Raw genomic sequence first — 13,459 nt, forward strand, 5'->3', positions numbered from 1 at the left:
AGTGATAGGGAATGCTGTTTAGGGAGGGCATGGAAGCCTACATGTTTTTTGTGATCCATTTCCCCTGTACTACCCCAGCATCCAGAATTGTTACATTCCATTAGGGACATTAGATGGTGCATCCCTGCCTAATCCTTTTTGGTCTTGGTTTATAGATCTTTTGTTCATTAATTTGCTGAATTTCTTTTTGAACTTTCTGATTCTGTCTGCCTTTACATTCTCATAGAGCAACAAGTTCCAGAAGTTCTCTGTCTGCTCTTTTACACCTATCTACTTTTCATTATGCTTCTGCTTGTAGTTTTGCAGGATTTGTAAGTTTCTAGTCAGCTTACCCTCTACTTTAATGATTTTTTAAACCGCAGTCATCTCACGTATCTCTGTCTTCTCTTCAGACTGAAGCATCTCTTTGAAAGGGTATTGTGTCATTCTCTCAGTTGTTTTAGTAGCTCTTCTCTGTACCTTCTCTGGCTCCAGATCCTTCTTGAGATGTACAGAACAAAACTGACTACAGAAGTCAAGATGTGTCTGCACCAGATTTCATAGAAGTGACATAATGCTGTCTGTGTTGTTGGCCATTGTCAGGAAGGATATTGAGAACAATCATTGGCTTTTTTAGCTGCTGCTGCATATTGAGCCGATGGTTTTGGAGAATTGTCAGCAACGGCTCTAAGATCTCTTTTGTGATTGTAACTGTATTTGTGCCATCTATACACACCTTGAAAGTATGAGAAATATGAAGAAAATGACAGCGTGTGAATGATACTCAGTATAGATTGATGGTCATTCCTTTCGTTAACACTTCATTGTGTTTTATTAATGTAGGCCTTGACCTTGCAAGCATTTATTGCGTATGCATAATTTAAAGCATATGTGTATATCTGCTTAAATAGATGAGAGTTTTCACGGTCTTAAAGTTTAGTATGTGAGTGTTGTCAGAAATAAAGACCAGATAAGCCTTTCCAATAGTATGATCAACAGGAAAGGACTCAAAAAAAAAGACAGTATCTCAGATTGCTCAATTGACTTCAGACACTGAAAACTAAAACTTTGTAGAAATTAGCATCATAGAAAAATCTGGACAAGTTGAGTGGCTATGTCTGTGTAAGTATTGGGGTTTTTGCTCTCATTTCCATCGTCACTCGCTTCTCTTTCACTTGCTTTTCTTTCCCTGTATTTTTAAAAACTAGTGAAGGAAAGAACATTTTTGGTAGGGATTTGTTTGTTTGTTTGTTTATTCATTCTTATGTTTTGGACCCACCTTATCCAGGCTGGGTGACATGGACATAGGTTATCAATATAATCACCCAGGTTCTTGTTGCAGTCACTGGGTTATATATTCCATTTCTTTTTCTTCCTCTGGACCTGTGAACTATTTATGTGCAGTGGAGCAGCTCCAGTAAAAGAAATAAACTAACTGTTCATCCCAAAATAGACAGCTAGTGTTCGAGACTCTGTTTGATACTGAGCAGAGCAAGGACCTGAAACTCAATTCTCACATTGCCACAACCCAACTGGTTTAGGTGACTGCTAGACAGTTTGTGAGGGTGAGAGTTTGAGCAAGAGTCTAAAGTGTGTATACTTCATCCATATACACCCATATAGAATTATAGAATCATTTAGGTTGGAAAAAGACCTTTGGGATCAAGTCTAACCGTTAACCCAGGACTGCCAAGTCACTAAACCATATCACCAAGCACCACGTCTACGCATTTTTTAAACACCTCCAGGGATGGTGATTCCACCACCTCCCTGGGCAGCCTGCTCCAATGCTTGACCACCCTTTCAGTGAAGAAATTTTTCCTAATATCCAATCTAAACCTCCCCTGGTATAACTTCAGGCCATTTAAACTTACCCTGTTGCTAGTGCTCTGGGAGAAGAGACCAACACCCAGCTCACTACAGCCTCCTTTCAGGCAGTTGTAGAGGGCAGTAAGATCCCCCTGAGCCTCCTTTTCTCCCGGCTAAACAACCCCAGTTCCCTCAGCTGCTCCTCATAAGACTTTCTCTCTAGACCCTTCCCCAGCCCTGTTGCCCATCTCTGGACACGCTCCAGCACCTCCATGTCCCTCTTGCAGCGAGGGGCCCAAAACCGAACACAGGATTCGAGGTGCAGCCTCACCAGTGCCCAGTACAAGGGACGGGAAAATGTTTTTATTTAATTGGATGGAACACGGGGAGCAGAAGTAAATACTGGTTTCAATCAGTTACTAGAAATTGACAAGTGTAAAATTGGTTAGGATTAGTGATTTAAGTTAACACCCACCAAATTCAGAATGTCTTAATTTGACTGTGAAAGATACACTGTGGTTGCACTAACAACTGTTAATTTTAACATTTCAGATATCTGACAGTGGTAACATAAAGCAAAACTTTTACAGGAACTTTACCTACATAAAAAGTAAATCTGAAAAGGCTACTAACAGACTTCAAATATGAGATCTGAATTCGGCACCTGTGCTTTTTAGTGCTCCATTTGAGCTGGTTTAAGACATTTGATTTTTAAGGAAGCAGTGCAAATAACCCTCTTCAGAATGTCTCAAGTTTAGCACACAAAATTCCAGGCACACACAATCACTTTTGCAAATTGTGACTGAGGATTTCAATGATTACTGCTATGTGTTTACAACTGGTGCTGGTTCTTGAAGCCTTGGACAAGAAAAGTGAGGCCCATTCACTTATTCATCGATAATTGTTTCTTGGTTTCAATACAATACCCAATTTTTCTAGCCTACTTATTAGAAATGTAAGAGCTCGATCTGAGGTTTTTCCCCTCAGTTGTTACTCTCTTCAATGACTGGACTGTATCAAATATAAATGTTGATATTTGGCTTACTGAATAATGATTTTCCTTTTAGATTGCTTGTTGGAGGTCCTGAGAACTGAAGATCTACTAAAAAATAATGAAGCTCTCCTGTATTGCATGGGAGCTATAAAATTCATGTCTGGAAATGCAGTACTACTTAATGAAATGGTCAACAAAGGAGCTGTTGAAATGTTGCTGCAAATAATGAAGCACATTAATAATATAAAAGAAAATGACACATATTTCTTCAACTTGGGCCACCTATTAGTCCAGGTTAGCATTTACATTTATGTCTAAAAGTACACACTTCAAGAACAAATTAATTTAATTAGAGGAGATAAGCTAACCCTGTGTTCCAATGACAGAGGTTTTACCTATATTTGAATAGACTTATTTTTAAGAAGTTTACATTAAGTTGTTCAGGACCTAAATTTTAGGTCATTTAGGTAGGTCATAAGAAAATATATTGGACAACTTTCTGAAGTCGTATTTACACTAAGTTTCTCTACTAGTTATGCCAGATCTCTTTAATTCTTTACTAGCTTACAAGCAAGGGGTTTCATACTACTTGAAGTTATGAAGAACAAATAACTTACATCATCACATTACTATTAACTGATTTTTGTTGGTTTATTTTAGTGGAGCTATAAGGTTTGTCTCTCCAGAACAGCTTGTATGATCTTGATACTGACATAAGTGGATTGGTAGGTGCTACGAAGCACTGAATGAAATGATCTGACTTAATACTTATATTTGGCTAAGGAAGTCCCAAGTGGCAAATTGCTAAGGACTGGGAGAATATATGATGAAACTGGGTATTTTGTACTTGCCGTGTTCCTATTTTCTTTCCTATCTGGTCCTGTCATTAAGTTCCTATATGAATCACAAAATTCTCTTTTATACACTTCTATCTTTAGAATTGGGAGTGTTAGCTTTCTTGTGGTGCTGTGAATACTCCAAAACAATTCTAAAGTAATCTCTGCTGTTTTGTGTTATACAAGAATTGTATATGGGATTTTCAAGCCTTTTTCCTGGTCTGCATGTAACCAAGATTTTAATGACCATATTTTCCTTGAATGCTGCTGGTTAGACTTTGTAAATCCTGATACTACTGCAGTGCTGCCTTAGGCTATCAGTTTAGTTAGAAATCCCCTCTTGAAAAGTATGGAGGGGGGACTGGGAGTCCAGAACAGATTCTGTTTTCAGTAATTTGCAAGGTGATAGGCAGTGACTTGAAACACCTGAACTATAAGAAAAGTAAGCTTAGATGAAGTAAGAGTATGATGCTTCATGTATGGAAGCTGTGCAGCATTTCAGTGAGTGGACGTTTATGTTGTAAGTAGGCATTTTAAAAGCTAAATAAGAGATACATGTCCTGTATATTTCTTTTCATGTCTGTATAGTTTTAAAATATCCTTTTGAGAGCAGGAAGGGGATGGTTAAAAGCAAAGCATATTACTGACATTTGCTGGATGCTGTTGGCATTAGTCATGTATTACATGTAATGGGAATCCTGTTGAGTAGAAAGAGATGGAAACGTATGTTAAATAGATATAAAAAGAATTTTTGCCAGTTAGGGCATTTAAAAATAACAAATGATGTCTAAGTAATAAAACTAATGAATCAGATTGTTCTCAGCTGTTTGACTGGCTGTCTAAACTTCTTCACAACTTGGCAGAAATGTTTTTTCTTCCATTATTTGTATGTGAATACATTTATTTTCTTTACCTCAAGCGTCTAGTTTGCAAATGTGTGAAAGGAAAAAGTTACGTTTTACACTTTATTTTGGTCGTTATCTCTGCTGTTTTCACTGTGGTTGGAAGTATAGGAGAACTATTTTGTACAGTTTGAATAGACTGGCTGTTTTCTAAGAAGGCCTCGAGTATTTTGTGGAAATACCAACACTGACAACTGTCTCTTACTGAGGTTGCTGTTTCACTTGTTTGTATGCTTTTCTATGGTAGTACAGACTTAATTTTTCTTCTTCTTGAGAAAAGTAATAATTCCTGTTGCTATGGAATTCCTGTGCAACTTTCTTGTATCAGTTTATTCAACAAAAGTACGTCAATGTGCACCATTTCTTCCATGTGATCATCGTAGACACAGGAATATTTCTGTTTTCAGGGACATAGCATCAAAGAAAGTTTCTTCTGTGATCCATGTTCTTCAGATTAAAGGAATTTTTTGTGGCATACTTTAACTTGCAGCAAAAATCAAATGTCCAGTGACATACAGAAAAAATGAATAAATACAAGTCATCAGGAATAGAGAACAAATTATATTGGAGGAGAAAAACACTGTAAATGGTCACAGTGGTCTCTGAGGGAAGCTCTGCTATCTCTTAATCCTGATAACTGAAGTATTTCAGTTAACTGAGACCAGCTCTTCCTATTTAACCATATAATTGCGCAATCACCAGATGGCAGTGTTATACATAATCTTGCCAGATCCTTTTTGTGGGAATAAAGTCTCTCTCTGCTTTATTCGTTGTTACACAATGGATTTTATGCAGAAATCCCACAATACAAGCATAAAAATGTTTGTAATTTTTTTTTTCTTAATAGAGGACATTAAACAGAGGACATCTTTGACTCATTTTATGTTGCTTCCCCTAATAGTCTGATTATATGAAATATGGTAATGCTTACTCAAAAGCCAAGGCTTTTGAAGTGTCCCTGTAAAGATTTAACAAGTACTCAATGTTACTTAATTGAAAAGCACTTAAATGTCATCTTCTTTTAAAATAGCATTTGTCTGCTGTAAAATTTTCTGTTTGGGTGAATTTGATCTTTCACATGGCAACATAAGGAGTAGGGCTGGTGGGGACTGCTAGCGCCAATAGTTATGCATTTCTCCCTGAATCATGGTGTCTGCTTGAAGCAATCGGAATATCTCTTGAATTCATCTGCTGTCTGGCTAGCTTCTTTTATCTTTTAATTTGTATTCTTCAAATTTCACTTGTGTACTAACTGTTCTTTTCTGGATATATACTTCTGTGAACTTCTGAGTTTCATTGTCTTGCACACTTAAGTGTATACGTTATTTTACATTGCTTTTCCTTTCCAGCCTGTCTTGTGTGAGGATGTCTCACACAATTAATAGCATTTACTGCTGGGAGGATTTTGAACATCTGTCTCAAGCAGTGAAAAATTTTACTCTCTTTTTGAGGACCTCTGCACCATTATCTATCGATAAAGATTTTTACTTTTTTCATCATCTAATACCTAAGTCTTTTTGCTGCAGTGAAAGCCCTGGTTTGGGTTTCAACAACACTTTTAATATGTGGTTTGTCCATCCTTTCCTTCATTGTGAAGTTTAGCTAGAGCTCAACAAATACTAAATCCAAAACACAGCATTGTACCAGCTACTGAGAAGAAATTAACTATTCCAGCCGAAACCAGGACATCATCCTAGACTGACTGTGAACATCTTGTATGGGAGTGCTGAATGGAGTCTTCTGTGTCTATTCCATTTGGCAGGAATTTTTCCACCAGAACTTTTAAATAGCAAAGTAATTGATCAGAATATTTTTATTTTAACATATTTCTCCAGTATTGTGTTGATTTTTGAAGCATTGTGACTTGTGACAGAATACAGATCTAGGAATGTATTTTTTGGAGTTGTTTACTTAAAATAACAAAAACCTCCAGCTGTCGTCTTGAAATATGAGCAATATGAAGCAAATGGCATCCACAGGTTCACTTTCTGTTTATTCTGAACGTAGTGTAGATTTCATATTTAGTGCTGAATTTAAATCCATTCGTAGATCACATTCACATTATCAAATAACTTTTTCCCCTCTGTACCTTGCTTCTCCATTTTAACATATTGTTCCCTCTCCTATTGTTCCATTACAGAACATCGTGTGGTAACTGAAGACGTACACTTTTGTCAAATTTGTCAAAATAGGACAGCAAATTTGAAAGCTGCTGGAGGATGGACAGAGTAGTTTATAGAATCCTATGAGCAAAAGCTCCTCAAACACAACAACTTACCCTGCTCTTTGTCAGATTTTTCCTTTAAAATTAGCAATTACATATCACTGGACAAGCAGTCCAATTAGTGATAAAATACTTAATTTCTAGAGCTTTTTGTGATTACAAGCAACTTGAACCGATATTCTTTATGCCTTGTCACACTACATTTAAAACCAAATTGAACTTAAATACCCTACTCTTAGAATAAGGAAAATTTGAAGAATTCCCATATTGGCATAGGATTAAATGACTTTGCATTAATTTTATAGTAAGTTCTGGTTTAGATCAACAGTTAACTTAAATGTCATTGCCTGCCTGACCTTGACACTTGAATACTTTTACCTTGGAAGAGAACCAGAACATTTCAGATATGAGATAGTTGATTAATTTTGCGTATCTACAAGTGATAGATATTTCATGCTTAAAACTCCTTGAAATAGAACAGTATCTTCTGAACATACTTTAGTTTCTCCAAAATAAACTTGAGGACTTAAGTTTTCCATTTTTATACTGTTTGAATAGTGGAGTTCTCTTGCTCTTCATTAACTTCAATATTTTTCAACAAAAATATTTTTGTTTTTTTAAATTATTTCATCTTTGTTTGCAACTTGTAGTTATTGTCAAAATATGTATTATGTACCAGTATTAATTTGTAAGACTTAAATCTGCAAAATCAGACAATATGCAAAAAATCACTTTATCCACATCATTTCACCTAATTTCCATTTGGTGTATGATTGTATACATGTGTACAAGATCTTAAAACATACAAAAGACCATGTTTCCCTCAAAGGAGGTGCTTACGTGCAGGCAAAGACCACTATTAATCTTTCATTTTCAAACAGTTATTTCAGTATATACAGTTCTGTTACTTAGACATTTCCTGTTATAATTTATTGGTTGATAGATACTCGCAGAACATTAACAGGGCATTCAGACTGTCACAGACATTATAAATGTGATCTGAGCTTTATTAAATTTTCAAAACAGGGTGGGTTCTGCTGTAAATGTGATTAATAAGTCTTTGAATATTCTATATGCAGCTGACAGCTACATTGCGAAACTTGGCTGACTTACCTCCAGCAAGACGCCTGCTGATGCACAGCGGTGCGGTCTCAGAGCTCTGTGTGGCGCTAGAGCAGCGTATGGATGATAAGGATGTATGCACCTATATTGTCAGGATATTCAGGTATGTATCGAACATGGTGCTGTTTCTGTGTGCAGTCAGGTCAGTGTTACTGCTTCAAGTGACCTCAGAGAGGGCAGGATCAAGCACTGAAATTGGAAGATTTACATTGAATTGTGTTTTTTTAAAAGCTCTGTGTAGTTTTTAATGATTTTGTATGATAATTGTGTCTTTATTCATACTGATAAATTGTTTAATTGTACCCATACAAACTTGGATTCATTGTCTCTGTGAAAAATATTTTGTTGGATTGTATCATTGTTTGATCCCACAGATTCTGATTGAGGTTTTTTAAGTACCATCTCTTGTATTTTAAAACTGCATAAATTATTAAGTATTTATTAATCCTGTTTTAGACCATGTTTTTAAGAAATGAATGAGAGAAATTACACAAGCCTAAGTTATATTGGGGACTGTGTATTGTGAAATAAAATACAAAAGAGAGAAAATATGACCAGTGTTCATTGTTTTGAGCTGTCACAGAGTGTTTGAGGAGATTAATCTGTGGGATCATGGCTTGAGTGTGCAGATGGAAGTGCTGAAAGAATCTGAGTTTTATGAGCAGCTCAGTGGCTGCTTCCCAAGATGTATTTTTTAGAGGGAGATCAGTATGTGTGAATCACCCCGAAAGATCTTTTTGGCAGTCTCAGTAGTTTCTCAGTCAAAAATCTCTCGGTTACCAAGCACCAGCTTGCAGTATCCAGTGCTAAGTGGACTTGCAAACAGTTCAAGGATTTTTAAGAAGTTGTGAAATCAACTTCTGGTAATTTAAGGAGTTGGTTATAAGCAGAATTTATGAATGCTATTATGGATGAAATATTTGCCACTGCTGCTTTGCTGTTGTATTGGGTCATGTTGCCTGTGGCTCCACGTTCATTGAGATTCTGCTATGGACTGCGCTTCCTGTTCAGCCCCTCCAAATTACCCATCACGTTCTCCTTTCTAGATGAGATGGGGTTGTGCTTTGAAGAGCAGCTACCTGAGGGACTGTCATTCTTTCCTCTCCACAGCCAAAAACAGGCCAATCTGGCCCTTTGCTGCTTGTGTTACCTGTAAAGCATGTGAGCTTCCTCAGTTCCATGCCACCCTGTCCGCATATGTCTTTCTAATATTGTTCCTAAACATGAGTTGTGTTTGAGCAATGATTACAGCACTTTGAGCATATTTACTTCTTCTGAGGAGAGAACATTTCTTTTACTTGGAAAATACCGTGAAAAGTGGGCTAATGGGTTTGTAATTAAATGTAATCAATGCTTACACTGTTATTCTGACAAGGACATTTACTTGATCTAGAATTCAATATGGAGCAAAAGTAATTTGTCTTATTTAAAGTTTGCTACTGCTTCAGGTTTTTTTCTTAAGTTTAGTGAACTGCATCCTCTGGGGAATACAAATTAGCCATAAAATCAATTTAACTAGCTTCCTGGAAGTTACAGTCACCCCCCAAAAAAAATCATGCTATGCAGTACAGAGCACAGATTTGAGTTTTCTTTTGTCTTCTAGTACTACAGAATGATTATTCTTTTCTCAAAGTCGGTAACTTTAGGCAGCTTCTTTGTAGAGAGTATGTTCAATCTATTCAGATTATTAATTTCTCTTAGTCTGTAAATCTTACTGTAGCTGGTTGCAATTGAACATCAACACAGATATTTGCTGGTGACTACATGGGAATTAAGAGCATATCATAGTTTGTTCTGTTATTGCAGTATTTCTGGTATGACCAAAGCATGTCCAATTCTCTGTTTTTGTAATGCTCAAGGTGGGCACTGTAGGACTGAAGCAGATGTTAGGGAATATGCAGGGATAAAATCACAACTGCAAGAAGGTTCATTCTCTCTGTTTGTTGGTGAGATATGTACTGTTAGTGCTGTTGCTGGTTAGTGTTAGTGCTGCTCTACTAGACGTGCGTTAGGAAGGGACCCTTTATTTCCTCTCCTGTCTGACTCCCCATGTCATCTTGAAATTACAGTTGTCCCATTTAACACTAAGAAGTGCTAGTGTTAGCATATTGTGCCCATATGGCAAGCAGGTTAGGGAGCTCCTTATGTTTGCTTCTTCCTGTAATTTACTGTGGCAAGGATAGCTAGGCTTCTGTTGTGCTCTTATGTAACTGCTTATGCCTTTACCAGGACTCAGAGTATTGGCATTCATTTCGTTTGAAAATGCAGCTCTGAGAGTCAAAAGCAGAGTGATTTTTTTTAAAAGTCTTTCGTGGAAAAATATGATTTCATTCATTTGTGTTTTGTTTTTGTACCTTTGTAGCAAACTTTCTTCCTACAATGACTTCTGTGCAGCTTTAGCAGACTGCTCCAGATGTTACATCTTATTTTTAGCCCTACTAAACAAACACCAGAAGCAGCAGGTCAGTTTTTTCATCTCTTGATTTTTATATATTAATCCTCTGATGTGCCTGTGTATTATTGTTATAAGCTTGTTTTCAGTGACCTACTTTTATGCATTTAGCAAATAAAAATTTTAAATGGTTGACAGCATTTCTAAGTAGTAAATAATTCAAATGAAATCATTTAGATTAAAAATTCAAAGCAATACAGTGGACAGATAGTTGGTTAACTTGTCTACCCTTTGCATGTGTAGAAACGGTCCTTTGAGTACGTAATTATTTTTTCTAAGTTTTAAAAAAATACTTTTAAAAGCAAATAGTTCATTTGACTATTTGATAGTAGGAAATTGTTGGGATTTCTCCTACCTTTCTCCCCTGCAAAAGAAGTGTGAGTTTTCCAGAGTTAAGCAATTGGAAAGCAGAGGAAAATTTGTTCCTTGATAACTGTATGAGGTATCCGAATCTCTTGCTGCTCTACCAGAGAAAACAGTATGCCTGGAATACCGCATTTGGGACATTCACCTAGCAACAGATGTTTAGAGTTTGTCAAAATGCCTTGTATTACAAAGTAAAATTATAGGAGTATATTTGCTACCAGCTTAATTAGAACTGCAGAGGTCAGGTGTTGCTGTATTGTCCTGCTGTATCATAGTGTTCTTTTCTACCTTCACTGGAGCACCAGGCTCTGGATCTTTGGTGCAGGATCACAGTTTTAAAGATCGCTATGTTGCTAGGAGTGGAGTGTCCCATGTATGGCAAATTGCTCTCTCAGGTAACATTTAAGAAGAAGATAATTTTTGTGTCAAGCATAGATGTTCAAAGGTGGAACAAGGTTTCAAAATATAGAACATTAAGTCACATTAAGTTTACTCTTAAAAGTAATGAACTTTTTTGGCTGCTGCAGCATCTAAACTAGTTTGAGGATATTTATCTATTCTATACAATTTGTCCCAAAGTTAGTAATTCCTGGAGAACGGTTGAAAGGAGATCTTTCGTGCCGCTATTGTTAGAGGCAGTTAATGAAGGTAACCAGATCAGCTGCACTGAACAATCTATTCTTTACTTTGCCAAATGCAAAAATAATTTCTCCCTTTCCTGTTGCTGTTTACCTGCATCCCTGTTTTCTGTGATAATACACATGGAAGAGGAATAAAGATTAAGTCGTTTCTATTCTCGTAAATGTTGATGAATATTTCTGCGGCATAACTGAGTATTTCTAGGTTCAGGTTGCTCTTTCATTGTATAGTCTTCAAAGACATTTCAGTAAAACACTATGTAAATGCTGTGTAAATAATAGGAGAAATATTAAATTATATTTTACTAGATCTGTAGTTATTTTTCCTTGTGAGCACTGTATTAAAAACTCAACAAATGATGGGACTGGGATTAAGGAGTTTAAATCGAGTAACATCTTCCTCTCAATCTTCATCTGTAATATTAAGGGGAACTTTTCTAGGCTCCTGAGATAATAGCTTTGTGTCATAACGAATTGTAGGTTCATATATAAATTCAAATTGTTTGTTGTCAGGTAGTGTTCAGAATTTAACTTCTCATTTGTCTACTTTATTAAGCGATTCTAAGGTATGTCTGTCTTCACAAGTTTAGTATTGCTTTTTGTGTTAAACTGTCAGTTGTTTTATCAAAATACAAATTATTAAAGAAATAGTTTATCTTTAAAAAACTTAGTTATTATGTGATGATTATATATGCATTGTCTTCAAAATAATGATTCTTACAGCAGTTTTTAAACAAGCATGCAACTGTCAGTTGTCGGCTTAGTGAAGCCCTGCAGAAAAGGGACATAGATAATGTAGTGTACCACTTTTTCTGTAGTATATAATAAACACTTGAGCTGTGAGGAGTGCATATGTTTTTCCTGAAGTGTAGTTGGCACTGCTAATCTTTCTTTTAAAAAGCTGACAGCTACTGAGTTACAGTGTGAGTTGGTATGTGTTGAAAACAAGTAATAGCAGTGTGAGTAAAATTGTCTGCTGTGGGAAGAAGTGAAGAGGTAGATAAATCAGTATTAACTCAAAGCATTAAAAATCCTTCGGACTAAGATCTGATAAGTTAAGAAAGGAAGTATGTGTGTTCTCTGAATTTTCATGTTGCAAATTTTGTGGGATCAGGGTTTTTTGCTGGCAGTCATGGCAGCTAGAAACATGCTGGGGAAAAAACCCTGAGCTTTTAGACTTTCTCATGTGTTTTTGTAACTTTGACTTTTAAAAAAAAGCATTAAATATTGTGAAAATAAAAATGTGAGCACTGGAAGTAGGATTAATGGCTTGCTGCCACTCCACACACTGAATTCCACAACTGCCATCTAAATAGTCGCTGTTCTTTTCACCACACTGCAGTTCTAGCTCTTTTTTTTTTCTCAGCTCGTTTTCTCTCTTGGGTAAAAGAGTCAGAAGGAATGGGAGAGTATTAATTTAACTCTGTGAGAAAGACTTGTGGGGAAATTGAGTTGGCAAGACTTATTAAAATCCATGTGTCATAGTCTTAGGTAAGGAGAGGAGTTCAGAAGATTGGAAAAGCTGGATCTGCAAGGTAGGACTGGGGAATTCAGCTGTGCTCTTCTACATGTTTGAAGTACATGTTCTGTTGGACTTCACTCGTGGTTGCTTTTGGAACTTACTTGTGTGGAGTAACAAAAAAGTCCTTGGTGGCTGCCATATGCCATGAAAGCTGTGAGAAGTGTTCTTGTAGATCCTCTATCTTGCAGGATGATTTTTGCATGCTTCTGTTTCTAGTCAGCATTATAGGCTTTTGCCCATCTCCAGAAATTGTTTAACAAGATGCTGTTCCCCTTTCCCATATCATTATCATCTCCAAGTTCTTCAGATAAGCTATATAAAGGATGACTTTCTCAGGCTGTGGTTAACGTCATAAGTCACAAGGAGGCCACGTTTTTGCGGCAGGGAGATTGCTTAAATAGGGCAGTAACTTCTGTCGGTAAGTCAGGCATTACCTTTTGGTAACTGGGGCCCTGCCAACTTCCATATAATCTTTTATCAGGGTACAGTTAGGAGTCTGTTTTCAATCCGAAGTGCACAAGCACAGAGTGTGATACTAAAATTTGCATAGAAGAAATCTTGTGCCTGTTGTATAGAGAAGTCCCATTATACTTTAATGCAGCCTGCTTTTTTAAT

General features: G+C 36.6%; 1 protein-coding gene across 5 annotated transcripts in view; it reads left to right on the forward strand.

Moving 5' to 3' along the window:
- Positions 1 to 13,459, forward strand: part of ARMC2 (armadillo repeat containing 2) — a 66,887-nt gene that overhangs the window by 32,310 nt on the left and 21,118 nt on the right. For all 5 annotated transcript variants that reach the window (XM_055811107.1, XM_055811106.1, XM_055811108.1 and 2 more), the window contains 3 exons: positions 2,856 to 3,076; positions 7,824 to 7,969; positions 10,229 to 10,328. In XM_055811107.1, coding sequence (XP_055667082.1) covers positions 2,856 to 3,076; positions 7,824 to 7,969; positions 10,229 to 10,328 — 467 coding nt within the window. The remainder of the gene's footprint in view (positions 1 to 2,855; positions 3,077 to 7,823; positions 7,970 to 10,228; positions 10,329 to 13,459) is intronic.

This window comes from Falco peregrinus, chromosome 7 (assembly GCF_023634155.1).
Source record: "Falco peregrinus isolate bFalPer1 chromosome 7, bFalPer1.pri, whole genome shotgun sequence".
In the NCBI taxonomy this organism is placed as follows: Eukaryota; Metazoa; Chordata; class Aves; order Falconiformes; family Falconidae; genus Falco; species Falco peregrinus.